The sequence below is a fragment of the Psilocybe cubensis genome, chromosome 3 (assembly GCF_017499595.1).
Source record: "Psilocybe cubensis strain MGC-MH-2018 chromosome 3, whole genome shotgun sequence".
NCBI classification, from domain to species: domain Eukaryota; kingdom Fungi; phylum Basidiomycota; class Agaricomycetes; order Agaricales; family Agrocybaceae; genus Psilocybe; species Psilocybe cubensis.
In genome coordinates this window covers 2,046,260-2,071,971 of record NC_063001.1, presented here as the reverse complement: position 1 = coordinate 2,071,971, position 25,712 = coordinate 2,046,260, and the positions used below count along the sequence as shown (strand labels likewise).

Sequence of the window (25,712 nt, the reverse complement as noted above, 5' to 3'; positions counted from 1 at the left end):
CTCAAACCACGACCATCCATGACAGAATCTACCGATATTCCAGGGCAATCCAGCACTGGTACGTGCTATCAACTCTCTAGGCTGTACATTTCTGATACGCATCTTAGAATACGACGCGATACTGGAAAAAATCGCGCACACTGACATCGTAGAGTTTGTCGGTTTCTTTCGTTGGCGATCAACGCTCACCTGTCTTTTCACCAGTTCAGACTGGCCTACGCTATGTGCTGCAATCAAAGAGAAATTGGAAAAGGTGGACTGATATCTACTCGTGCGTTAGCGGCATTCTGAATTCCGCTCTCCTCAGAATATCTCACTGTTTTTGGCAACAACCCAGAAACCTCCTTTGCCCGCCCCTTACAGCCCGATTACCACTGCGCTCGGAGGTCTCAAGCTGCCTCCATTCCTACCTCGTCCAGTAGGCCAGGCACAATTTAACGATACTCCCGTTAGCTATATGACTGAAGAAGAGGCAAATGAAATGAAGGAAAACATCTTTGCCCAACTGGATCAATTCGAAAGGTAAATTTTATGCCTCTAGTCCTCCTACTAAACTAACATATTCCTTTACCAGTAATCCGCCATTCACAATACAACGCCTTTGTGAGTTATGCTTGGAACCAAAAAGACATTACAAGTCTGTTGGCAAATATCTGCGGGCCGTCGAGAAGTCGATCTTAGTGACTTCGACATGGGACAGCTTCCCACCTCTCACCGAAGGTGAATTGAACTCTGCAGGTCGCAGTGCAATTATGCTTGGGTCGACAATGCAGTCTGCTCCAAGCACACCACTATTTTCTCCCATTCCTTTCCTGCATGATGATGCACGAAGATCTAAGTCTCGTAGCCCACCTCCAACCCCATTCACCTTAGACGCCACGATGCCTAGCGCAAATGATTTGGGAGAAGTACAAGCACTAGGACTGGTTGATGAACTAGACGATCCCAATCCTGGACATATGAGCGATCATCCTACAGCACTGTCATCCGTCACTTCTCTAGGGGATACTTCACGACCATTTCTAGCAAGTTTAGATCAACGTTTCGTGAAATCAGAAGAGGATATGGACACAAGTGTCGGAACTGCTGGTTCTGCACCCGATAATATGGATTTAGATGAAGACAAAGAGAATACCAAAGCAGAATGATGGACACCTAGAACTTTTGATTACGATAACAAATGTAGAAGGCGATATTATACTTTTTGAGCGTTCATGCGTTTGCGCTCTTGGCTACTACCCTGGACTCACATACTGAAATGTATGCCGTTTGACCTGACGCTACGGGCATCATATGCATTCAAAAATGTCAAGGGCTCTGACGAATGGGTGATCTGTTCTGCGAAGACCACCTGAACTGAAATGGACAGGTTCCGATAGGAAAACATGACCTGGTGGGACGTCTAATAAGATATTAGATCGACTAATTAATGCCCAAATTGACACACCTAGCTCATTCGCGCACTACGCGAAGTCTTGTTTGATTTTGGCAAGCATGGCATTCATCCGAAGCTTCATGTTAGGTTGCCCACGACCTGTGCTGGCTCCCCTTTTATTGTTTTTATCTTTTCCATCATACCTCTTTTTCAAAGGATCGGCCTTAAATGTGTGTAATGTCGATCGAGAATACGCCTCCCTGGTGAGTTCGCGCAGAGAAACAGATTCAGCAGATTTATCTTCGTCCTTGCCTTTTAATATTTTCCGCCGCTTTGCAGGTCTAGGCTCTGTATCTGGCTGCACAGATTTATGAGGTTTAACTGGCAGCTCTGGGTGTATGTGTGCGCGAGAATGGTGAAGATGAGCTGGGGCACTACTTGTTGATGGTGATTCTGGCTGTGATGTTGAGACTTGGGGGACATTAGGGCCATCATCGTCGCTGTACACAGGTATTTCCAGCTTGTAGTTCGACGCCAGATCCTCCTTGCGTTTTTCAGCCTTCCATTTGCTTTTGATCTTGGTTTTCTCGACCCATGCTTTCTTCAATGCCTTTGCTACAAGCAGATTAGCTGCGAAAGACAAAGACAGGGGCATACATACCCCTGTTGGTCGGGTAGTGGTGAAAAGTGGGTGGATGCTTGCGCTTTGGACCGGAGGAAGCGGAGTCAGCCATTGTGAGACGGAGTCAATGGATGTCTGGAGGCAGGTGCCGAAAAGAGTAAATGGATTGGAGAGAGCTGTGCTGATTGCTTATGTAATGAGTGCTGAACCGAGATTGACTCCATCACAGACACACCGCAATTGCTCTCGCCATCTTCTTCTTGTCTCTTACCTCCATCTTCGTTCCCAGCAAACAATCTTTCAGTCTCTTTTCCATTTATCGCATGAGCGTACAGAACCTCAATACATACGGTACGTCTTATCGCTTAGGATCTGTTCTTTTCCTCGAAAATTGACTCTACCCGCCAATAGATCCCTTTGCAGACGAAGGGGACCCGCTTGGCGACAGTGCCGACGTTGGATCCACCGCAGATTACATACACATTCGTATTCAACAGCGCAATGGACGCAAGACTCTGACTACTCTCCAGGGTCTGCCTAAACGTCCGTGTTCCACCGCTTACCCGTCTCCACACACGAGCGCTGACTAATATCGCCTACAGAATATGATTCCAAGAAGCTTTTGAAGGCTTTCAAGAAGGTGGATATGCTAATCAAATGGGCATGGCTAAATCTGACTTTGTGTCCAGGAATTCGCCTGTAACGGTACCCTTGTCGATGATGAGAAGATGGGTCAGGTTATTCAGCTTCAAGGAGACCAGAGGGCAAAGATTTCTGCTTTCCTCGTCGAGAATGGATTGGAAAAATCCACCATCAAGGTTCATGGATTCTAGATCCTTGCACACACCTCGTTGGTTTGGTTCATTCGTGGGAAGGGATATGCGAGACGATTTCAAGACCTTACATTTCCATCCTCAAGGCTTTGCCTGCCTGTACATATGGATGATCAAGTTAATGACCGGACGTTTGAAGATTTAGTATTAATATTTCCGACTTCTTCTGTTGTATACGAGCCTCCTTTACACGATTACTTGCACAAATCCAACCTCGCAAAGTTGAAACATTGAATTTATATTTTTTTAATATGAAGATAGCAATCACAGTAGAATCTGTTCCCTGCATAATTTTACAAATAAACGTTGAGGAGGATCAAGCCAATACACTCAGCTGTCGTACAGTATAACATAGTGTCTCCTGTATCATTTGATTTTGTCAAGGGGCCTACAAGCTGGAAATCAATAGGTCGTCTAAAGTAACAAGAAATGACAGCAGACCTGTTAAATCCTCCTCGCCTGATGGTTTTAAGTAAGAAATGGGATCGTAGAATGAATGATATATAAAGGTCTGACCTATTCATGTATTGCCGCCATGTCCGCTCTTTCTTGATGTTAACAGCACCTTCCTGATTCCCAGCGACATGCTTTCCCTGTACATTGCTCTATAAGATGCATTATTAGATATTCCAAGAAACGAACCTTGGTGCTACCAAACCCTGTTACACCCATCATGGCCATCATAGCTGCCTCGTCGTCGTTTGCATTATCAACAGCTTCGCCTTCTTCTTCAGCATGGTCAGGTACATCTGGGTCAAGATTGGGCTTAGATGGTTGAGATGACTTAGTAGTCTCTGAGATGTAAATGAATCAGCTAGTTACTTCCAGAACTATAACATTACACTCACCAGAAGGCCCTGGTTGTGTTCTAGGTGGCGGTATGCGATCGTTTGGCTCTGCTCGTGAGACGGAACCATCTCTTGAATCTCTTCGGGATACTTCTCGTTTATCTTCATCACGATCCCGTCTTCTGTCATCAACTCGTCTCTCTCTTTCTTTATCCCTGTCCCTAGACCTGTCCCTGTCCCGACGGTCATCATCTTTGTCGCGCCTGTAGTCCCTATCTCGGCGTTCTAGTACAAAAAGGAAAGTTAACATAACAGTCATTTATGAGTCCAAATGCCATACCGTGTCCACCTCGCCGTTCTGAGACCCTATCCCTACGTGGACTACGTGACCGACTTGAGCGTCTTCTCGGTTCGTCGCGGTCGCGGTATGAGTGACTGCCTCTTGAACGACCACCTCTACTGCTACTTCCGTATGAGTGCCTATCTCCTCGGTCTTCTCTCTCCCAGCTACGGTCCCGTCTCCTGGGCTCAGTGCGGGAAGACATCGTAACAGGTGGAACTTGGTTCTGACCAAGTCAAAGTTAAGTCATTATGGGCACGTCACGCACGCCAGACGCGTTTGTGACTGTGACATGGGGATTCTGTATTCAAAAGTTTACGCCAAGTACCAACCACAGTGTTTGGGCATTCTCAATACCCATGTCTGCACTAGGAGGTCGTGCATATCAGGCAGCGGGAAATGGTGGGTGTGTTTGCAACTGAAATAATTCAAAGTTTCTTATTCTCGGAGCATTCAGCCCTCTCAGAATCAAAATACGTTTTGCTTCGTGGCCTACCCCCAATGACGACCTCTCATGACCTTCGTAGACTTCTCATAAGAAACGAGATTAAGGGCGTCTCGGAAGGTGAAATTTACCATCCCTCATTTTTTATCGTATTCTAAATGTCATGTTCAGTGTCGTTATTCTACAAGCACTGCAGGCCTACTGGAAAGGCAATTCTCACTATGGCTCTCCCTGACTATACGCGCAATGCTATTCGGGAAGCCAGCTCATTATCCTTTCCAGGTCGAAAGATAGATGCGGAACCTATCACTAATATCAAAAGCTATGGCATTGGTACGGGCGGACAGCGTTCAACAGTGCTTGGCACGGGCCCATCTGCCAATTGTCCAGAACGAAGGACCGTGACTATTCATGGGTTTCCTGGCAGAACACCTGTTTCTCAAGTTGTGAAGTTGCTGGAAGGCTTCCGCGTCGACAAAGATCTTCCTGTTCCCGCAGAAATGGTCCCACTGTACGATTCTTTGTTTTTCGACACTGGACGTCACTGATAATCCATTTTGCTCAGACCGGAGCGGAAGTTCGCCCTAGTGTCAAGATTTTTGGTTTATCTTGAATCGGAATCGGAAGCGCAAAGATTTGTCAGGAAGTACCATATGACTAGACATAAAATTACCAATGGCCTTCTGAAAGCAACCATTATCTATTAATCCTAACATATCCCTGTAACTGGAGTTATTCACGGACATACATAGCGCAGGTATACGATAAAAGTCCAACGGCAAGCAATATAAACGTGAAAATAACACAGTATGAAGACCTCCTTTACATTCTTTCGGCTTCCATTTCCTCGTCCATCTTTGGTCTTTGGCCCTATTACAACAACAAAGATCGTTTGTTAGTCCAGGTATGACGATGAGTTTAAGTCAGAACTTACAAGGCGTACATCGCTGTCACCTTCACCTTCGTCTTCTGGTGACCTTGCTCGTTTTTTCTTTTCAACTTGGGATACATTTTCTTGTTTCCAGTCCCCACCTCCACCTGCCACAGCACCAGGACCATCCTGGGCATCAGCATACCGTTCCTCGACTTCCCTCCTCCTTTCAATTTCAATCCGTTGGGCCTGAGCACCCCATCCTCCACGGCCTGGGTCATAATCCTGCCGGTGTTCATCTCTTACCTGACCACCACTTTTACCCCGTCCAAATTGCCGACCTTCCTTGTAGCCCAAGTCAAGGTCGCAACGTATTATCCGTTCGTCAAGTTTGGTGCCACTAACATAACGCATACTTGCGAGAGCTTCTGCATGAGTATAATACTCTACAAAGCAGAATCCGCATGGTGTCCTGTTACATTGAGCTGAATGGCTTCTGCAATACAAGATAGCAAAGTAGCTCACCTTGTGTTCCTGTCAAGGCCCATAATGATTCGTTTAATCCCTCCACCATCCTCTGGGCTGGTACATTTTGTAAAGAGCTCATATATCTGCTCTTCCGTAGTATAGAAACTCAAGTTACCAATCTGGAGTTGAAGGTTGTTTCATTTCTTCGTGACGTTGTCGAACAACAGCAACGACCTACATAAAGTGTTGTTGACTTTGCAAGGAGATCATTTTGCTTCTGGCGGTCGACGCGGGTCTGAGAATCCTTATAATTTGAAGGTTGGTCCAAGGGAGAGACTACATGAGCCATTCTGAATTTCAATGCAACTTGGATGTTTGCAAGTCACCGACCAAGAAAGATTGTTCGGGGACTAACTTCCCACGGTCCATTAACTACATTGGGAAGCTACGCGTCCAAGCCGCGTCAGCTCTCTCTCATTTCACTCACAACATCATGGATGAAATTGGCATCGACATTCAGCGAAATGTGATTTATTTCTCTGTACTACAATCTGTTGGGTCACTTATACTCATATGCAGGAACCAACCTTTGACTCGGTGGTGAGCGAGAAGTCGGCGCTCATCCAAGAACTTCAAGAAGAGGATCTGTACATCAAATACAAGAAACTCGCGCGACATCTAGAAATGCTCGACATTCAGGAAAGCTATATTAAGGACGAGCAGGCCAACCTAAAACGAGAACTCATTCGTGCACAAGAGGAAGTAAAACGCATACAATCGGTTCCACTCGTCATTGGCCAATTCCTGGAGCCTATCGACCAGCACACAGGTATCGTCGGCTCTACGACCGGGTCTAACTATGTGGTTCGAATTTTGTCAACTCTGGATCGAGAGCTTCTCAAACCCTCGTCATCTGTCGCTCTTCATCGTCATTCAAATGCTCTAGTGGATATCCTTCCCCCGGAAGCAGATTCATCTATTGCCATGCTTGGAAAGGACGAGAAGCCGGACGTTTCCTACTCAGATGTGGGTGGAATGGACTCGCAAAAGCAGGAAATTAGGGAAGCTGTCGAGCTACCCCTTACACACTTTGACCTATACAAGAAGATTGGTATTGACCCTCCAAGAGGTGTATTATTGTACGGTCCTCCTGGTAAGTGCGCAGACCACATCTCCCTTATTATATATTAATTCATCTCTACGTTAGGTACCGGTAAAACGATGCTAGTAAAGGCTGTAGCGCATCACACATCAGCGTCTTTCATCCGTGTCGTCGGAAGCGAGTTTGTTCAGAAGTATCTCGGTGAAGGTCCCCGTATGGTTCGAGATGTTTTCCGAATGGCTCGAGAAAACTCCCCTGCTATCATCTTTATCGACGAAATTGACGCCATCGCCACCAAACGTTTCGATGCGCAGACGGGTGCGGATCGAGAGGTCCAGCGTATTCTACTTGAGCTGCTCAACCAGATGGACGGTTTTGACCAAGGTAGCACTGTCAAGGTATTCATTAGCGCACTCATATAACCCTGTCTTGGAACTAAATCGTATTCCAATCAAGGTTATCATGGCTACAAATCGAGCTGATACTCTCGATCCTGCCCTGATGCGTCCTGGTCGTCTTGATCGCAAAATTGAATTCCCTCTTCCTTCACGAAGAGAGAAACGTTTGATATTCCAAACTGTGACGAGCAAAATGAATTTAGGCCCAGACGTAGATCTGGAAGATTGTGCGTTTCTAACACTAGCATTATGAACTGTTCACTAATTTAACAAACCAGATGTTTCTCGACCTGACCGGATATCCTCCGCAGAAATTGCATCTATTGTACAAGCCGCGGGACTCCAAGGTAATCACTTTTACCACTGACTAGCATTATTTCTGACTGTTAGATAGCTGTTCGTAAGAATCGTTATGTCATTTTGCCAGTCGACTTCGAGGAAGCTTGGAAAGTAAGTTGTTTGGTCTTGCTTACAATCAACCTCTCATCAAACCTTAAAAACTCAACTATCCTTTCTTTCTTCCCACTACAGCAAACCGTCAAACGGTCGGACGAAACCCATGAATTCTGTTCGTATTACCCAAAAACTTTCCATTTATCTTCTTGCTTATGCTCACTCCTCTCTAGATCGGTAGTAGGACTGTATCTTGTACATTCTCTCATTCAACGGGCGACTCTTTCATGTCGGTTGCTTGTTTTCATTCAGATGACATCCTTTGTACTTTATACACATTCACCTTGGCAATCATTCTTTTACATCGTTCACAAAAAGTACTCTTTTTGATCAACTAGTTCCCTACGCTCTCCTCACTTTAGCGTCCTTCCGGTATCTCCCGACGGATTGGCGCCCATTCAAAAGAGCAACATTGAGTTGTCGCTTGCGTTCTCATTCTTGAATCTCCATCGCTTGGGCGTCTTCTTCTGCGTCCCAGGTTTGGTCGCAGTTCGTTGTGGAGAAAAAGCGGAGCGCATTCGAAACAAGTACACACAAAGATGAGTCCACTTATGTACTATGTTGATTCTGACAACTTGTATCTATTGTATTTATCTAGACACCATTAATATTCACCTTTTTACTTCAACTACATTTTTGTCTTGTATCTGTGCACCCGCTTCCCGACACTCTGGACGGCGTTGATAAACCCACACGCACGTTCTCATTTTATGGAAGCTAGAAAGACCATATTGCCTGTTCTCTTCTTGAGGATAGAAACCTGCATTGTTTTCAAATTTCTTTTGTATTAGAAGTGCGAAGATTTGCTAGGTGACATCTACTGTAATCTATGTACATTAAGTAAATCAACACGGAATAGTGCAATTGTGAATTATGATGATGTATAGTTGGTGGATGTCGTTGATGTTTATTTGTGTTTCAAAGAGAGAATGACTTGGAGTGTAAATCGGTGAAAGTGTACTCAGAATGATCGGCGCCCCTCTCTCTGTTGCCTCAATCTTGTATCGTAATAATGGGGTATTCTCTTTGCATCCTCGGTCTGTTCTCTTTATCTATGGATAGAAACCCAGCTCATGGTTCATTAGGATGCGGTACTATGGGTATTGCCATCCTTTCTGGTGTGATAGATAGTCTTGATGCCATCTCCGCCAAATTGTCGAATGGAGGAGCCCCAAAATGGGAATCACACACCCCAGGAACTTTGACTCCTGTCCCGGATGCTTCTGTTCCAAGTCGATTCCTGGCTTGCGTTAGCCGTGAAGACAGCTCCCAGAAGCTACGCAAGATTTTTAGCAGCTTAGGAGGTCTTGGATCGTCTGTTGAAGTCCTGGCGTCCAAAAATCTAGAAGCTGTTCAAGCTGCAGATGTTGTAATCTTGTGGTAAGAAATACGCTCCTGGATGAGTTGCTATTGCACTTTTGATGCGTTTTCATAGTTGTAAACCTCAGCTTGCATACACCATTCTGTCTGAGTCTGGAATCAAAGAGGCGTTGGATGGGAAACTTCTGATTAGTATTCTGGCTGGTATCACCATGCGCCAGCTTACAGATTGGGTGCTTCCCACCACCCGAGTAGTTCGCGCTATGCCCAACACTCCATGCAAGGTATTTTACCTGTCTGTCCAATGACATTGATAGCTTATTTGCTTGCAGATCCGTGAAGGGATGACCGTCGTTTCCAATCTCGTCCCCTCCGCACATGAAGAAACAGATCGGGCCGTGATACTGAAAATCTTTTCATCTATTGGACGATGTCGTTTCTTGGAAGAGAAACATTTTGACGCTTGTACCGCTCTATCGGGATCAGGTCCTGCTTTCGCTTGTATCTTTATGGAGGCGATGGCAGATGGTGGCGTGATGATGGGGCTTCCGCGAGCGGAGGCTTTGGAACTAGCAGCTCAGAGTATGTCTTCTCTTTTAAATGTCTTGTTATCCGTACACTCAATCAACTATATTCAGCTCTTCAAGGGGCCGCACGTATGGTACTCCAAGGCGGTGCTCATCCGGCTCAAATCAAGGATTCAGTCACTAGTACGTCACTTTTTGGAAAAATTAATGATAGGGGTGACTTATGCAGGTTTGTAGCACCGGGTGGTTGTACTATCGCCGGCCTTTTAGCTTTGGAAGATGGGAGGGTTCGATCTACGATAGCTCGTGGTATCCAAATTGCCACAGAGCGTGCCAGTGAATTGGGACAACCTGGCAAGAAGTAAACAAAACATCATTTTCTCATATATTTTTTCACGCATTTACACGTCGATTTACTCTATCACCGGTGCAACTTTTGCGTTTTGAATGGTGCATTCGATAGCCCAGGACACTGTGAAATCACAGACTCCGCAGAAGGTTGGCTGACTTGAAATCGTGGTTTTTTGTTTTGCTTCTCCGATTGTTCTGCCAGCCACTTGACATGCGATGAGACTACTATCTAATTGAATTATCTTTAGCAACCTTCAAGATCTATGGCGACTACTGCACAATTATCCACGAGTATGTTTGGTTTTACCTTCTATTTGCACAGGGGACTGTACTTAACAACAACAATTTAGCATCGCTAACGACCGTAATTATTCTCTGCTCGTTTATAATACTCGCAATTGGTGTGGGACTTCTGGCATGGAGTTACCCTCTCGCTGTCCCACTACCCCGTCAACCCGTTGGCACTGTTGAAATCAACCAAAATAATAATCGACGCCCTCCAGTCGCTTATCCGGATGAAATACCGCCAATTTGCGGATTTAGAAATGTCCTTGGGAGACGAAGTCTTGTTGGATCCAACGAAATTATCGAATCGATAAGAATCTCCCCTTCTAACCCAGCTATATTCGGAGACGATAAATCTCCTGAGCTTTCGATGAGAATTTTTCTGACACCACCAACACCATCCAGGGAGGAAGGTCGTCGTCGTTCTAGTTAAGCCTTTGGTCATCTCTTATAATGTATATGGCCTCTAAAGATTGTTCATGAAATGTGATCGTGCACCGTGCTTTCTTACTTTGAAATTTTTTGACGAGCAATAAAGTCTAAGCCACCACTAGTAAGACGGTAGAGCCTTCTCATTGGGTGTCTTTTCAATTGAGATATCGCAGGAAAAATTGGACACCACCCATATTTTCGACATCAACGTATTTAAATTTATTAAATTTTAATTGTAACTTGAAAGATACATTTGTCTCGAGTTTATTATACTCCAAAGTACAAAGTTCGTTGTGCACAAGTCGTTCACTCGTTTTGGGCGACTTGACATTGTCGGCATCAGTCACGTGACTGTCGCGTCTATGGTCTTACTCCTTCCAGTCACGCCTGTGGCAGTATCGGTTTCACGGCCAAATTGGCGGCAAAAAGTCTGGCTCCATGTCTTAACTTGCTACTGTTTGCCTTGAACCTCCTTCTGAACTCCATGAGACTCTAACCTCACTGCACTCGCGCAATATGTTTCGAAGTGCTCGGTTCCTGCAAAACTTGAAGCCTCATTTGCGTCAGATCCACACGGCCTCATCACATCAAGGACTTCGCAGAAACACTGGTGTTGTTTTAGCCATCGCCTCGACAGCAGTAGCCGGTTCAGCTTTGTGGCTTTCTGCGGGCGTAATTCATAATGATTCTGCAGTCCAAAGTTTAAATGCGGACAAACCCAAAATAATTGCCGTTACAGTAGAAAAGCCCGAGGACCCAGACACTCTTTATTCTTTGGTATGGGGATCTAATGCGTGAGTCTAACACCCTTGCATCTGTATACACACCTCATCATTTCTATTAGGAATAAGACACTTTCACCTGCCCTAGCTAGGGATGCTGCACTTCGTACACCTGTGATTGCACATTGGTTAGATGGCATTGCACTCAGAGACTTACAGCTTCATCAAACACACGCAGCATGCGTTGATGCTCGTGGTGATGTTTATCAGTGGGGTAGTGGCTTCTACGGTGAAGCTTTCTCTGGAGCACACCTTCCTAAGCTTACCCTTAGAGGCAAAGTATGTATGCAACGTTCACATCAAAGTGTGCAATATTGCTGACAGTATTAATTAGAATATTGTGCAATTGCAGCTCACCGATGACAAAATATATGCACTGTCTGCCTCTGGAAAGGTGTATTCTCTCTCCAGCCAATTCATGAACCAGGAATTACTTCCAGGGTCACCTACTCCCTCCAGTGACTCGTGGTGGGGGACTGGTTGGTTGTGGGGCGAAGATGAGACGACAGATTATGTCCAGATTACACCAACAGAGAAACTCAGCTGGCGAGAATCGTTAGTTATCTTTTGTATCACGAATTTTGATCTTGGTGCTCAACTTCGGTACCCCGTAGATTTGTATCCATTAAAGCTGGCCAGAATCATCTTCTTGGGCTGACTTCCAACGGACGCGTTTTTGCCCATCCGGTCAATAAACAGGCGAATCATTACGGACAGCTGGGCTTCAGTAAATTCTCCATTCCTGATCCGGCTTCAGCAATCACCAAGCAAGAAGCCCATCTACATGTAGAACTTGTCCCTAAATCCCTTGCAGACCCTTTCGCCAACAGTTCTCGGGGCATCAGAATCAAATCAACCACTTATACATCTGAAAATTTGGCCAACGTTGACGACACAGGAATCAGATTCTGTCCATACTTCTTCGAGATACCTGTCCTTCGCGGAGTTCAGGGAGCCGAGATTGCAGCTGGTGGGAGAACTAGTTTTCTTCGAACACAAGACGGACGGGTACTGGGTTGGGGTGCGAATGAATATGGGTTCGTCCACTTTTTCAAAAATCTTAGCGGGTAAATTCATTGTTGCGCCATTCAGTCAAATTGGTCTTGGGGCAAATGTAGCTCTCGATACCATTACAGTTCCTACAGAAGTCGTTCTTTGGCGCTTCGTTCCTACCAACATTCAGAGCAAGTGCCTTGACGTATCCGCTGGTATGCAAAACTCTATTGGCAATGTAGTTGCATACTCAAAATCCTGTAGGAGGCGATTTAACGTCGTTCATCGTTGAACGCGAGGGCACTGCCCACACTCCAACCACAGTTGATGTGCTCATGTCTGGAAATGGACAACACGGGGGACTAGGAAACAATTTGTACACAAGCTCACAAGGAAATCCATCACGAGTAAAGGGTGTTAGTGGTTTACTACAATGTGAGTGTTTTCCTCTCTATGGCAGGCCGGACTGTGTTATCTAACTTTTTTACAGACAGCGACCGCCTGGATCGCCTTGAGCCAATCAAACCCGAGGAGATATCAATTTCTCCCTCTGGACACGTTCTTCTAGCACTTAACACTTCTGCTGAATCAGGAGTCGGTGGGCGCGATCTTATGGTTTGGGGTAGAAACTACGACTCTGAGCTAGGCAACGGGAAAAAAGCGAGTTTGGTTATCCCAACGGCGTTGGAAAACAGTGAGGGTGAACGCTTCATGCTCATGAGTCGAACGGCGAAGGAGGTAAAAGACCTGCACGGAAAAGTTTGGAAAAAGGGCGTCAAGGTTGAACAACGTGCTGTGGCTGGATATTCAAACAGCGTTATTTACTGGAAGATTGTAGAGTAACGGTAAACTTGACTGTGTACATGGTGCTGGCGGTAAATGAGGTGGAGCAAAGCTTGCGAAATGTATCCGTTCCCAAATTAGTGATTTCCTATCTACCTCCTGGTTTTCTCCTACTTATCACTATCCACTCACTATCCTGGCTTCTCTTACTGTGGTTAATGCTAGTTCATGACTATTCATCTCTGAAAGCTTGTCTATAAGAACAGCAGCGGCTCTCACAGGATTGTCAGCAATACACTATCTTTATACAAGTGCTTAATGGTTACTAGGCTGGCCTCGTCCCATCTTTGACTTGACGGTACGTATCATTCAGTCTCGTCTATCCTGTACGACGGACCTGAGAATATCTCAATGTTCTCTACCTGATCTCCCACCACTCGTCTCCACTACTCATCCTTGCCTATATGATCTCCGTTTCTCATTATTCACACATACCTCCGGATCCACTCAACGCACCCCGAACAACTGATATACAGCAGCCAGATTCACCAACTTTATCGCATACTATTGCATTGTCTTGTACTATGGCCTCGGCAAAACCACAATTTAAGATGACCTTACCCTTAAATCCTGTCGAAGATGATTCCGACGACGAGATTGTCTGGGGTGTCTCAGATGATTCCCTGTTCAACAATTCCTCGGGGAATGATTCTGACGACTCCGACTATGTTATCATCAAGCAAACTGATTCCGAACAGACCAACGCAGAGGGAACGAAACAGGGTCCCTACGCCTCAGACAGTACTGCTGCATCTGTGGTTTTGGAGATTCAGATGAATGACCTGACTCTGGATCCAAGGTCATCTGCCCACAAAAAGAAATCGAAGAAGAAGAAGAAAGCTGAAGCAGGCCAGTCTACTCCACAGGCTCTAACGAATAAGACTAAACGGCGAAAGGGAAAGCCCAAGGCAGGCCTCTTATCTCAATCATCACCTCAAGCTCACAAGGGGAATAACTCCAAAACCTCTGTCCATCCTGCCCACAGCATTGGAGATGTAGAATGGTTCGAAGAAATGGCAGTTTCAAATCTTACCGGTCTCGGAGCACGCTCAATCGTCGATGACTATTCAGATAGACTGTCTGTGGTTTCTTATGACGAGTCCGATCCGTCACCAACACTGTACGAGGAAGCCTCGACATTCATTTCCTCGTGAGTGTCTATTCATGTCTTCTTTCAATATTTTTATACTTACTGTCATTACCTTCTGCAAGATTTCTGTCAAACCCCGACGCGAAGAAGGATAACGTCTGCAAACTTGCTCTCCTTCAATCCCTTATTATCGAATTGGGTCTTGCGACGCCATCTCTCCCAGATTCATTATCTGCCGCGAAGGCCTTTCTTAGGTCACGCGCATTCTTGAATATTCGGGAGTACATCGCCGTTCGTGAGCAAGGCCCGGAGGCTGTACAACGTGTCCTTTATCCTACCAAGAGCGCCCTAATCAAGGATATCAAGAAAACACGTAAAACAGCATCACTGAAATGGGTCAAACAACATGGTCTCCAAGTTCTCCTCGTTGGATGGACACACTGATTGATCGGTTTCTGTCGCCGGTCGCGGTACGACGCCGTGAGACTTGACGTTGGGCGATCCCACCTACTGTCAATTCCGACCCGCACTGCGCAAAGCAGGCTACATTTTGATCAAAGGAATAATTAATTGAACACAGCCCTCACCAATGGTGGAATACGTTTCGCAGATTAATTGGACATGTAAAATATCTATGTTTTGTGGGTGCTTGCAAAGCACTCCGAGCGCTTTCACTTGCGTCTTGCCCTCCATTTTGCTCTTTCCACGTTCTTTTTACTATTGTTATTCAACCTGTACTTCTAGTATTCTACTTGCTTGTTAGCACCTTGATGTTTTGGTATTTGTTCCATAAACCTTCATCCGTATTACACATATTTTTGCTCGGTTTCTGGTGTATTGACTATATTTTTGTATCGTTTTCCTATTAGATTTTTGCGCATCATATATTATATGTGTTGTAAATGTTTGCTGGGGATCAATTAGTTTGTAGTTAATGATCTTTGGCGACCTAACAAGGTAACAAAGCATCAAATGACTTTTTTCCTAGACCATCGTTATTAACATGTATGTGTCGAGATTTGAATCTCTATGATTTTGGGTACTTGCTGCCGCAGAAATGCTCCGACTCCCCTACTTTGCGCTTCGCATCTAACTTAATATTCATAGTAAGGAGATACTTTGCTAATGTGTCAAATTTCAAGCCACGGGAGTGAGTCACTAAATTTCAATTCGCAAATTCACAAAAGTATCCGAATCTCCCTAAGTATGATAGTAGTTCCATGATGATACAATTTCATTTGATTCTAAATGAGCAATAATTCTATGTACCCTAAGATACACGCCCAAAATTTGGAACCAGTCCAGCAAAAGTTATCTAATCCTGGTCGCGCCCAAGGCCAGCTGCCGCAATCATCTTCTCCAGATCGGCGAGAAGAATGATGATAGCCTCAAGATGGTCTTCGATGAGCGCAGTAGTATTGGCGTTCGTCGCGTTGAGAGCGGCACCAGCGCTGCCAGTAGGAGATGGTGCGACAGAGGAGAGACTGCTTGCGATGTTAGCCACACTGGATTTGGCAGCAGCTATCGAGGAGGTGTAGTTCGCTGCTGTGCTGGAGGAGATGACGGAGGAGGAGGTGGTGGTCGGATTGACATTAAAAGAAGAAGTTGTGAAAGGAGAAGTAGTGGTGGAAGGAGAAGCAGAGGCGGTGGAAGAAGCAGAGGTGGTGGATGGAGAAGAGGTGGTGAGTGAGGGAGAAGAGGTAGTGGAAGGAGAAGAGGCGGTGGATGGGGGAGAAGAGGCGGCAGTGGCGTTGGCAGTCTCATTAGCAGAGGCAGAGGCGTTAGTAGAGGCCTGTGGAACGATGCTTGCAGACGGTCTAACTTTTATAGCCGATGGGGAAACATTCTCAGGCGTAGCTGAAGTGCCGGGTGCATTTTTACTGCCAGTGCTGGTTGTATTCGCGGAAGGTGTGGCACCGGCCGCTGCGATAATGGTCGGCAAGGTTGCATTGGGAGCCGAGATAGTCACAGCCGCAACTGTATGCTTGGATGTGGTGATAGCCTCCTGTGCACTGTCAGCGAACGACCAGTCCCCATAGATAATACCTTCATCCTCAGATGCAAAATATTTAAAGAGTCCACGGGACAGGTCAAGGCCTCCATAGGGACAACCGGGGCACTAAAGATACACCACAGAATCAGGGACAATGATCGTAGGCGCTCGAATAAACGAAGAAGCGTACAGAGTCCATGATCGTCGCCGTCGCCGTTTTCCCCTTGTACGTCAAAGTGATAGGCTTGAAGCAATGGGTTCCAGGATAGCCCGACCCGAATTGCTAGAGAATATTCAATTCCAGACTTTGGACCGAAAATGACTTAATATGCATACCTCAGAATTGAGAGCCACGATCTACATGCCGAAACCATGTTCAGAGATGTATAGCAGGAATGATATATCGAATGGGACGCACGAAATCACTATTAACGTTTGTTTTGCCACATGCACCTCTGAAGAGAAACAGTGATTCAACAAAAGTTTCATAGACCTGATCTTTCAAAGATAACTTACAAACCGACATCATAGAACGACCATCGTGTAGAGCTATATCGCTTATGAAGGTCAACATTGCCTCGAGGTCGTCTGGCCACATTTTGGTGGACCATTCTCGGACGCGAGTGGACTCCGTCGTGGAAACCAGCCACAGAAAGTACAAACGCAAGGAAAGAAAGAGTTGAGAATAGCATGTCGGTAGATGTGAAGGCAATGACGGGAACCAAAGAATGTGGTTAGTTGAGTGTGTGTTCGAGCGAGATCGTGGTCCTTCACACAGTGAGAGGAACGTTGGACGAAGATTTCAACAGGCATAAAACAAGGCGTTATATACTGCGCTGCCGCTAAAAACCTGAGCCACCACCGTATGGGTGTACCCTGATTCGGGCGGCCGAGCGCCAAAAAAATTGCGCGTGACGATGACGGTGACTCACCGATCGCGTCCACAGAAACTCCTCACTGGTATGCACGAAAAAATTTTTAGGGCGCGTAAGCGTGTTGCGCTTGAGGGGTATATAAAAGGGATCGAAAAGATCGACCGGCTCAAAATAAAAGCATGGGCAAATGTAGATAGTGAAAAATAAAACGAGCAGTTAAATATGTAAATTGTGGCATTGAGTGGAGTAAAAAATATAACACTCAAGATGACCAGGCCTCCATAAATCATTGAAACGAACCAACCCGCAAAAGAAGGCAGTAATTATAGGTTGTTGGCAGCCGCGGCAACTCCTCCAACTTGAATGAATACTTGGTAGAGATCAGCCAAGTTTTCAGCCGAGCCAGGTGTGCGGTTGACGGTGCCAGTGGGAACAGCGAGACCTGCCGCCGCTCCTGTAGAGTAGTTGATGGGAGAAGACGAGGAACCGGATGAGGAAGAGCTGGCGGACGACGAGGCGTGGGACTGAGATGATGAGGACGAGGATGAGACGGAAGAAGAGGAAGAGGAGTGAATACGAGTTGTAGAAGTCCTGGTGGTTGTAGGAGGAGGAGGAACCCAGGTACTAGTTGGGGTAGGCTTGGGAGACCAAGTAGTGGTAGGTGGGGTCCAAGCAGGAGTGGACTTCTTGGTTGTGGTGGGGGGAACCCAAACCGAGGTGGTCTTTGGGGGCGCAGGAGAAGGAGGAGCTGCATCAGTGAACTCCCAGTCTCCATGGATGATACCAACTGAATGAGGTGCGAAGAAGGCAAAGAGTCCCTCTGTGAGATCTAGACCGTTCCATGGGCATCCGGGGCACTGTCATAGCAATGTTTTGAGTATGTATATAATGAACGAAAAATGAAAAGTAAACCGACTGTGTCACTAATGGTTGCCGTTGCAGTCTTTCCACCGTATGAGATCCTGATGGTCTTGAAGCATAGACCTTTGTTCATTTGCTATACAAAAAACATTCCGTAAGATAGTGCAATACGTAGTCAGGAGTAAACATACAGCTGCGTTGAGAGCGACCGTCTAGGGAAGATTGATAGTGAGTAAATTTCGACACGCAAGGATGGCGCAGACATAGGACCTACAAAGTCGCTGTTTACGTGAAATCTTCCACAGGACCCACTATAGTTCGCGCCATCGATCAGGGCCCGAAATAGAACAGATGCGAACAGAAGAACTCACGCATTGCCAGTCTGGACATTGTAGTATGACATTTTAGCGCCCGCAGCGCGTTTGAAGACATCGATATGGCCGTCTGCACGCCTCGCAATGTCGTGGTGGCGGTTGAGGATGGGGTTTCCGTGTGCGGCAGCGGAGGCGGTAATTGGGAGAAGAAGAGAGAGGAGGGATAGACTGAGGATATTGGACAACATAATGAATGCTGAAAAGCGAAAAGAGTGTGAATTAAGGAAAGAGCGGAGGATGGGATTTAGAAGAGAAGAGAAGGAGGTTAGTCGTCCTCAAACTCGCCGCACTCAATTCTCAAGTCTTGTTTTCGCTTGACAACAGCCAAACAAACGATGCACATCGGCCATTCGCCGGCCAACACCTATGTACCCTACTTTTACCATACAAGCCAAGCCTTTTCGTATTTCAAATGCCGTATGACCCCTCAGCCGCACTCACCACCACAAAGTAATTAGTATCCATGTCATCGTCAAAGGTAGACATGACGCACAAATCTGTTTCATTGAACGGGTATCAACACTAATGAGTATGTGATGTATAGAATAAAAAAATCAACGCAAGTGATAATAGGCGAGAGATAGACAATCCGACCGCAAACTTTCCGATAAAAAATAAGTAAACGAGAGTGGCGAAAGCTTGCTTGCAATTAATAGCGGCGACTGTTGCGCCGATAACCTAGGAAAAGAGCCCTCTATGTTCCACGCAGCACGCTAGATGGTGCACAATAAATCACACCCGCTGAGGGGCTAGTCTTGAATCCTGTCAAGTGGCAAGTTTACTGATTAACTCGAGCCTCCTCCATTGGCTCCACCAGCCATGACCAAAGAGCCCATCTGCACAAACACTTGATACATCTGCTGCACATTGCCACTATCAGGGGCAACGGGTACACTGGAGGCACTGGCAGATGCCGACGCGCTTGCAGACTTGGAAGCTGATCGGGCAGCGTCACTGGAAGCAGAAGCAGACGCCGACGATGAAGGTGTCGCAGATGAAGAAGGAGTTGAAGAATGTGTGCTCGAAGGCGTTGGTGTAGGTGTCGGCTTGGGGGTATCGTGATGTTCGGTTGTCTTTGGTGGAGGGGGAGGAGGCGGAGGCGGAGGTGGGGTATGTTTGGGCGGCGGCGGCGGCGGCGGTGGTGGTGGGGGAGGAGGCGGAGGAGGTGGAGGAGGCGGTGGGGCAGCTGATCCTCCAAAGTTCCACGAACCGGTCAAAACACCCTCAGACTCTGGTGCAAAGAAATCAAAGAGACCGCGGGAGAAATCCAGGCCAGCAAATGGGCAACCCGGGCACTGACAAATGAAGAACATTAGAACACGGAAATTGCAAGTCAGTTAGGACGACAAGGGGCACGAACCTCGTCGACAATTTGCGCAGAATGAGATTTGCCATTGACACTGATTGTTATGGTCTCAAAACAATGGGCACCACCTGCGTATTGCTAGAATTTTGAGTGAGTTTTGAACAAGTTAGGGGAAGAAGAAGCTGGGACTGACAGCAGAATTCAAAGCGACAATCTGGATGAACAGGGCCAAGTTAGTGTATGCTATCACTTTCCATGCAGAAACGCCTTACAAAGTCACCGCCAGAATTGACCTTTCCACATGCACCGAGTCCAGCATCGTAAAAGGTAAACCTGGCGCCGTCGAAACGCTTCTCTAGACTTCTGGAAGTAACATTTTGCTGGATAGCAGGGGGTTCTGGCGCTGGGACACGAGCAACGTGGTGTCTCCGTGACGCGGGGTTATGGTGTATGCTGAAAGCGTCTACAACATTGGCGAGGAGAGCCAAAGAGACAAGGAGAGTACACTTGATACTCTGCATTCCGGGACTGGTGTCTATGCACCGTCGAAAGAAAGCAGGGAGGAAAGGGCAAAAGAGCGACAAATAAGAACCGAACGGAGGGGGAGTGGCGAAGGGGAGGAAAGAGAGCAGCCTGTGCGAAATCTCTCTTCGCATTATAAACCTCGATATTTATAGTCCTGCTAAAATTAGACGGCGCCCTCCTGTCTACCTCGTTGCCATCCATCCAGACTCCATTGTTCGCTCCTTCATGTCCATCAGTCTTATTCTTGCGCATACTAACACTGTTATGCTTGTTCTAGACGCACAGGCTGTAATTCCTCGTATCCGCACAATCATTCGACAATTGTAAATAACGAGCATGTTACGACATCGTCGAATCGCCCACAGTGATCGGCAATTTGACAAAAGCCATGGTGCTTCTATAAATATTCTCTCGCACAATTCAAGCAGTCGTGTTCACCATTGCCCTGTGGCCTCCTGAGAGTGTAGAGCGGTAGACGCATGAGCCAATACAAAATGGAAGCGTCTCGAATGGGTTCAAGGTTGCCCATATGTAGTGGCCCGGTCTACTTCGAGGCGGTCATGTTTTCTTCTAGCCACCTTCGGACTTCCTTTTTCGTCACCAGCCCCACTACTCGTCGTCTCTCCTCTGCCGTGCGTTCTCGGTAAAGGCGCATGATGTGTCCGCTGACGCTCAACACGTCTTCCTCATTCGTATCGAAAAGTTCCCACCACGACAGGGGCGAACTCGCTGGCAGGGGTATCTGCAGGTGCATTGCCGTCAAGTATATAGCCGCGCAGATGATGGTAGGAATCTGGTAAAGGGCGTACACCGGCGTTTGGTGCCTATTGAGAATGTAAATTTAGATCCTCTGTGGGCAATCTCAAGAAACACATACGCGTCGTTCAGGTATCCCCATGCACGCGTGCAAGCCTCCGTGTTTTTATCCAGTCCCAAAATGCGCAGGTAGCTGATCAAAGTTCCATAAGGTAGTACAACGTGTACATTGAAGCCCAAACGCTTCAGTATCTGCATTTCAGAAAGAACAAGTGCATCTTTGAGTTCGTAGAACGTCGAGCCAAAATATGACATAGGGTGATAACGGAAGTCTTGGTCAGATTTGGAGCTAAGGGAGTGCGAAGCACGTTGCAGGAGCAGGTCGTATACGTTAATCAGATCTCGCATTCTGAGTGGACATTCCTCCAGTTTAGATGCCAGATACAGGGCCCCCATACCGACATCCTTAAGCAAAGGAGAGAAGTTTCAGTATCGAACACGATGAAGTATGCCAATTAGCTTACACCAACACCAAATTGTTTCATGGAACTAACAAACCAAAATCTCTGGAAAAGTATTTGAGCAGCAGCAACCGCTACTTGTTTCCTGAAGGCATAGTACTGCGTGTTCTTCTCAGCCCAGCCATAGTAACAAATGGGCCACCCACTGCTTCAAGAGGATCCCAGCTTGGTGTATCAACTTGCAACCATATGCTCTTAGATCTTCCTCCAAGTCTTCAGGAATACCGTCCTCCCTTGACGGTGTTTTTTCAATTTGAGATAGAGATGCCAATGGGTATAGTATGGATGCCATGGTATGAGTAGCAGCCGAAATCAATAAAAGCAAATCAGGTTAACTTGAAGATGATTGTTCGCTCGAAGTTTTGAATATATTTTTGGAAAGAATATATGTTTGTACATGTTTAAAAAGTCATTGAAGGCCAAGTCTTCAGGCATCATCGAACTGAATAAACACGAGCTTTACTGATATTTAATAAACAGCGTTTCAAATCCTTCATGATATTTTACGACAAGTAATAATTAAAACAAGGGTAATGACAGAAACGAGCGACACATGCGATGTGTACACTCTTACGGTCGTAAAGAATGCTATCAAGGAATGAACGCATGAAGGTCGGGAGTAATCAATCTGGACGCTGGTAATGATCGATACTGGATGCCCTGGCTTGTGTAAATTGGACCTGTGAGGTAGTGCCATTGATTGCGGCTGAACTATCGCGGATTTCGTCGTCGTCCTTGAAGTTAATTATTGTGAATACAATTGATTTCCATGAACACTGCATAACGGTTAACTCACTCGATAGGGAGAATATCGTTCTGCGTGTCCTTGAACCAGATCCAACACTGAGGTAGAGTGATCTGCTAGCGGTCGGCTGCTCATTGAAGAATCTGGCCGTTTAGAACCGTAGGTCGCCAAGTAAGCTGTCGAAGGTGCTATACGAGACCGGCGGCGGCGACGCATGATTAGCCAATACACAAGGCTACACACAATAACAAGGAAAAGCAAGCCACCAATAATTCCTCCAGCAATGGCACCTGCGTTACTCTTTTTCGAAGAACCGGATACGGTATCGATAGGATTTCCAGAACTATCAGTAGGTTTGCTGGGATCAATTTGTGTATATATAGAGCCAGTCAGGGCATCTGTAGAATAGGCAGCGTTGGCGAGGGTTCTGTCACTGGCCAAGCCTGTAGCTTGACCAGAAGTGCCACTTAATGCTTGATTTGCCGTTGAGTGGATATTTAATTGGTTGGCACTGCCAGTGCTTGTATTGGTGTTCGTTTCCGTATCGGTGCTTGTGCTAATGTCGCTGGACGTGGTGTCTGAACCAGAATTGGTCGGAGAAGAGATGGCAATATTGCTGGGCGAATCTGGGTTAGAATCCGGTGTAGATGCTGGTGGTGCTTGTGTCGAAGACGTAGTAGGATCTGGCCTCGGGGTATTCTGAGGAGGGCGAGCACTCGAAGTCGTAGGCCTCGGTGTGTTTGGCAGAGGCGGTGGAGAAGGGGAGATTGACTTGGCAAAAGCAGGATTGAAAGTAGGATTAGTCTGTAAAACATTATATGAGAACATGTAAATACATAAGTTACAATATACTTTACCCCAACGTCGAGATACGCCCAGTTGGGAATGGTGACACCATCTATCAAATGATAAGCTGATCGCTTCGGGAGTATAAAGGCGAGTTTTACTAACTTGGTGCAGGTCTGGGGAAACTGTATCAATGTTATCAGCCAATGTTTCCATCATCGGGGAAGTCGAAACATACAAATTAACGGAAGGATTTGTGCATCGAGTTGCCCAATTACTCCAACTACAAATAATGCGCTGTTGAGGATGATAAAACCCGTATGGCTTGTCTTACTCACCTGCCAAACGAACCACCCTGGCAATCGGCACAGGCAGAAGTGAGGTAGTAGACTGGAGAAGAACAAGAGCAGGGCGTTTGGTCCTGGGCTGTTGGAGGACTATAAGAATGGCCCGGCGAGATAGGAGCTAATGCTGGGTCTGAGGGATGCGAGTAAGCGCAGGGCAGTTGACGGAAACAATACTATGCAGATTCGTTCACCTTGTCGACAGACAGCTTTGAGACGTGTGGCGACTTCACATGGATCCATGCCCTCAGCATTTCTGGCCTGAAATAAATTATTGTGTAATTAGCTACAGTCAGGTGCAAATATTTAGCTATCCCGAACCCAATCAAAGTTAGCTGGACATGAGGCCATAGTCGAAGTTGAGGACGCCCGCCTCGATGCGAACGAATGTGAATAAAGAGGAGTAAGCAAGATAGAGACCGAGTATGTTACAGGAACGCATCTGTGAACCAAGGAACATGCTTATGCGCGGTAGTAATACCGCGCAGTCTCACGGAGACTGTAATGCCCTGGAGGGCCTGGGGTGCCATGTGAGAATCACACCGTAACACTGGTTGCTGATGGACCTGAATAAAATGATTGATCAGTTCACAGGACCGAGGACGCGTGGTTCGACCGCAGATAGTTGGTCAATGTCGGTGAAATGGCCATGAACAGCGACGAGAGAGTCTGTAATCGTTTGGGGACAACAATATAGTCATTCATTAACAGAACAAAGCAAATAGCGCACAGGCGGCCTCGATCATGGCGAGCGTTTAAAGCAAGCTAGAACAATAACCTTATTAGGTAAGAGTTCTAATCGTGGGATTTTATTAGTCAGACTGTATAGTTCCAGCCACCGCTGTTGATCGTTGGTCGTGCTAGCGCCCCCCCAAATTAACGTCGTCCTCAAGATCCGCCATGGCCCCCTCTACCACGTACGTCCCTCTCATTGCAACCCTTTCAATAGTTCTGACGGTACTTGTCGACTCTGTGCAGCGTCCCGAGTGCTTCGGTCAGTTTGAACCAAACGTCGTCGGACACATACGCTGATCTTCGAGTTACTGTCTGCTAGGCGATTGAAGTCCCGGAGACTCTCCTCAAGAAGAGAAAACAAAATGAAAAGGCCCGGGAGGAACGCGTCGCTGCCGCCACAGCCGCTCGCAAGGTGAGATTATCTTCGAATTTTTTGATTTTAGATACTTTTTAGCGATCTGTATAAGCATGATGCATACGATTCTTTCGACTCGAAGGCTAGCGAGTACAACTTGCAGTGATGCCATTCAATTAACCATCTTTCGGGACTGATACTATATTTTCGTGTTTGATCATTTTAGATTTGTTTTCTGACATATTTCTATTCCTCAGGCTTCAAAGGCCAAGCGAAAGGTTATCTTCAAGCGCGCGGAGTCTTATGTGAAGGAATACCTTGCTAAGGAGAAGGAGGAAATTCGCTTGAAGCGTGCTGCTCGCACCGCGGGTGACTTCTATGTTCCCGCCCAGCCCAAGGTCTACTTTGTTGTTCGTATCCGAGGGTACGCCTGTGGTCTCTATGTGCTTCCGCTTCAGAACATTAACATATCTATTAGTATCAATGAGATTGCCCCCAAACCCCGAAAAATTTTGCAACTTCTTCGCCTCCTCCAGATCAATAACGGTGTCTTTGTCAAGGCTACTCGCGCCACCCAACAGATGCTCCGATTGGTCGAGCCTTACATCACCTATGGGTATGTTGAGTTACTGCTGATTCTTCTGGTCTCTAATAGTCGTACTGCGTGTAGTGAACCCAACTTGAAGACTGTTCGCGAGCTTATCTACAAGCGCGGATACGGAAAGGTCGACAAGCAGCGCATTCCTCTGTCGAACAACAGCGTCATTGAGAACGCCCTCGGTAAATTCGACATCCTTTGCGTTGAGGATCTCGTCCACGAAATCATCACTGCGGGCCCCAACTTTAAGCAGGTGCGTACACGTCGTAAAAATGCGTGACATCGAATTAATTGAGCTTTCTACCAGGCGTCCAACTTCCTTTGGCCCTTCAAGCTCTCCAACCCTACTGGCGGCTGGAGGACAAGGAAATTCAAACACTACGTCCAGGGTGGTGACTTTGGAGACCGGGAGAGCAACATCAACAAGCTCATTAGACAGATGAACTAAGTTGTAATTTGATGAGCTGCGAGGCGATGGGCGTGAGGGTAGACACTCGGCCATTTCTACATATTACCATTACTTGCAACTATGCCACCCCGTTGATATTTGCTTGTCTGCTGGTTCCCCAAAAAAAATTTAAAGCATCCATGGTGACCAGAACGAAAAGTGAGCATGGGCG

The 25,712-nt window shown here is 46.5% G+C and overlaps 16 protein-coding genes across 16 annotated transcripts; 8 read left to right on the top strand and 8 right to left on the bottom strand.

Moving 5' to 3' along the window:
• Positions 1–18: 18 nt before the first annotated feature.
• Positions 19–1,148, top strand: JR316_0003463 (Serine/threonine-protein phosphatase 4 regulatory subunit 2; the record flags this gene model as incomplete). The annotated part of the gene is made up of 5 exons (XM_047889236.1): positions 19–58; positions 108–153; positions 205–253; positions 308–522; positions 575–1,148. 5 exons carry the CDS (start codon positions 19–21, stop codon positions 1,146–1,148), a joined length of 924 nt encoding a protein of 307 aa, XP_047751610.1.
• Positions 1,149–1,463: 315 nt separating this feature from the next.
• On the bottom strand, positions 1,464–2,109 carry JR316_0003462 (uncharacterized protein; the record flags this gene model as incomplete). The annotated part of the gene is made up of 2 exons (XM_047889235.1): positions 1,464–1,990; positions 2,037–2,109. 2 exons carry the CDS (start codon positions 2,107–2,109, stop codon positions 1,464–1,466), a joined length of 600 nt encoding a protein of 199 aa, XP_047751609.1.
• A 211-nt stretch (positions 2,110–2,320) lies between these two features.
• Positions 2,321–2,830, top strand: JR316_0003461 (Eukaryotic translation initiation factor eIF-1; the record flags this gene model as incomplete). Its single annotated transcript, XM_047889234.1, has 4 exons — positions 2,321–2,348; positions 2,409–2,540; positions 2,600–2,637; positions 2,687–2,830. The coding sequence occupies 4 exons, from the start codon at positions 2,321–2,323 to the stop codon at positions 2,828–2,830; spliced, it is 342 nt and encodes a 113-aa protein (XP_047751608.1).
• A 366-nt stretch (positions 2,831–3,196) lies between these two features.
• Positions 3,197–4,163, bottom strand: JR316_0003460 (U4/U6.U5 small nuclear ribonucleoprotein 27 kDa protein; the record flags this gene model as incomplete). The annotated part of the gene is made up of 6 exons (XM_047889233.1): positions 3,197–3,218; positions 3,272–3,289; positions 3,347–3,435; positions 3,473–3,624; positions 3,679–3,903; positions 3,959–4,163. 6 exons carry the CDS (start codon positions 4,161–4,163, stop codon positions 3,197–3,199), a joined length of 711 nt encoding a protein of 236 aa, XP_047751607.1.
• Positions 4,164–4,209: 46 nt separating this feature from the next.
• JR316_0003459 (uncharacterized protein) lies at positions 4,210–5,110 on the top strand (the record flags this gene model as incomplete). Its single annotated transcript, XM_047889232.1, has 4 exons — positions 4,210–4,360; positions 4,416–4,523; positions 4,575–4,914; positions 4,969–5,110. 4 exons carry the CDS (start codon positions 4,210–4,212, stop codon positions 5,108–5,110), a joined length of 741 nt encoding a protein of 246 aa, XP_047751606.1.
• Positions 5,111–5,225: 115 nt separating this feature from the next.
• On the bottom strand, positions 5,226–6,091 carry JR316_0003458 (Nuclear cap-binding protein subunit 2; the record flags this gene model as incomplete). The annotated part of the gene is made up of 4 exons (XM_047889231.1): positions 5,226–5,273; positions 5,338–5,746; positions 5,800–5,921; positions 5,981–6,091. The coding sequence occupies 4 exons, from the start codon at positions 6,089–6,091 to the stop codon at positions 5,226–5,228; spliced, it is 690 nt and encodes a 229-aa protein (XP_047751605.1).
• Positions 6,092–6,235: 144 nt separating this feature from the next.
• JR316_0003457 (26s proteasome regulatory subunit 6B) lies at positions 6,236–7,876 on the top strand (the record flags this gene model as incomplete). The annotated part of the gene is made up of 8 exons (XM_047889230.1): positions 6,236–6,268; positions 6,322–6,895; positions 6,950–7,242; positions 7,301–7,469; positions 7,521–7,589; positions 7,637–7,692; positions 7,774–7,810; positions 7,869–7,876. The coding sequence occupies 8 exons, from the start codon at positions 6,236–6,238 to the stop codon at positions 7,874–7,876; spliced, it is 1,239 nt and encodes a 412-aa protein (XP_047751604.1).
• An 831-nt stretch (positions 7,877–8,707) lies between these two features.
• JR316_0003456 (Pyrroline-5-carboxylate reductase) lies at positions 8,708–9,907 on the top strand (the record flags this gene model as incomplete). The annotated part of the gene is made up of 6 exons (XM_047889229.1): positions 8,708–8,732; positions 8,781–9,075; positions 9,131–9,299; positions 9,348–9,597; positions 9,654–9,725; positions 9,780–9,907. 6 exons carry the CDS (start codon positions 8,708–8,710, stop codon positions 9,905–9,907), a joined length of 939 nt encoding a protein of 312 aa, XP_047751603.1.
• Positions 9,908–11,126: 1,219 nt separating this feature from the next.
• On the top strand, positions 11,127–13,228 carry JR316_0003455 (Protein FMP25, mitochondrial; the record flags this gene model as incomplete). Its single annotated transcript, XM_047889228.1, has 7 exons — positions 11,127–11,404; positions 11,455–11,671; positions 11,727–11,947; positions 12,007–12,429; positions 12,485–12,600; positions 12,650–12,820; positions 12,876–13,228. 7 exons carry the CDS (start codon positions 11,127–11,129, stop codon positions 13,226–13,228), a joined length of 1,779 nt encoding a protein of 592 aa, XP_047751602.1.
• A 404-nt stretch (positions 13,229–13,632) lies between these two features.
• Positions 13,633–14,762, top strand: JR316_0003454 (uncharacterized protein; the record flags this gene model as incomplete). Its single annotated transcript, XM_047889227.1, has 2 exons — positions 13,633–14,378; positions 14,441–14,762. 2 exons carry the CDS (start codon positions 13,633–13,635, stop codon positions 14,760–14,762), a joined length of 1,068 nt encoding a protein of 355 aa, XP_047751601.1.
• An 871-nt stretch (positions 14,763–15,633) lies between these two features.
• On the bottom strand, positions 15,634–16,909 carry JR316_0003453 (Allergen Asp f 7; the record flags this gene model as incomplete). Its single annotated transcript, XM_047889226.1, has 3 exons — positions 15,634–16,437; positions 16,502–16,594; positions 16,832–16,909. 3 exons carry the CDS (start codon positions 16,907–16,909, stop codon positions 15,634–15,636), a joined length of 975 nt encoding a protein of 324 aa, XP_047751600.1.
• A 600-nt stretch (positions 16,910–17,509) lies between these two features.
• JR316_0003452 (Allergen Asp f 7-like protein) lies at positions 17,510–18,609 on the bottom strand (the record flags this gene model as incomplete). The annotated part of the gene is made up of 5 exons (XM_047889225.1): positions 17,510–18,043; positions 18,103–18,183; positions 18,239–18,259; positions 18,322–18,358; positions 18,419–18,609. 5 exons carry the CDS (start codon positions 18,607–18,609, stop codon positions 17,510–17,512), a joined length of 864 nt encoding a protein of 287 aa, XP_047751599.1.
• A 597-nt stretch (positions 18,610–19,206) lies between these two features.
• On the bottom strand, positions 19,207–20,248 carry JR316_0003451 (Allergen Asp f 7; the record flags this gene model as incomplete). The annotated part of the gene is made up of 4 exons (XM_047889224.1): positions 19,207–19,716; positions 19,782–19,865; positions 19,921–19,941; positions 20,000–20,248. 4 exons carry the CDS (start codon positions 20,246–20,248, stop codon positions 19,207–19,209), a joined length of 864 nt encoding a protein of 287 aa, XP_047751598.1.
• Positions 20,249–20,796: 548 nt separating this feature from the next.
• JR316_0003450 (Cyclin-L2) lies at positions 20,797–21,821 on the bottom strand (the record flags this gene model as incomplete). The annotated part of the gene is made up of 4 exons (XM_047889223.1): positions 20,797–21,076; positions 21,130–21,473; positions 21,533–21,614; positions 21,676–21,821. The coding sequence occupies 4 exons, from the start codon at positions 21,819–21,821 to the stop codon at positions 20,797–20,799; spliced, it is 852 nt and encodes a 283-aa protein (XP_047751597.1).
• A 331-nt stretch (positions 21,822–22,152) lies between these two features.
• On the bottom strand, positions 22,153–23,755 carry JR316_0003449 (uncharacterized protein; the record flags this gene model as incomplete). The annotated part of the gene is made up of 8 exons (XM_047889222.1): positions 22,153–22,263; positions 22,326–23,078; positions 23,132–23,172; positions 23,226–23,245; positions 23,299–23,343; positions 23,399–23,537; positions 23,599–23,665; positions 23,726–23,755. The coding sequence occupies 8 exons, from the start codon at positions 23,753–23,755 to the stop codon at positions 22,153–22,155; spliced, it is 1,206 nt and encodes a 401-aa protein (XP_047751596.1).
• Positions 23,756–24,304: 549 nt separating this feature from the next.
• JR316_0003448 (60S ribosomal protein L7) lies at positions 24,305–25,540 on the top strand (the record flags this gene model as incomplete). Its single annotated transcript, XM_047889221.1, has 6 exons — positions 24,305–24,418; positions 24,459–24,551; positions 24,752–24,918; positions 24,973–25,110; positions 25,165–25,345; positions 25,400–25,540. 6 exons carry the CDS (start codon positions 24,305–24,307, stop codon positions 25,538–25,540), a joined length of 834 nt encoding a protein of 277 aa, XP_047751595.1.
• Between the last annotated feature and the right edge of the window lie 172 nt (positions 25,541–25,712).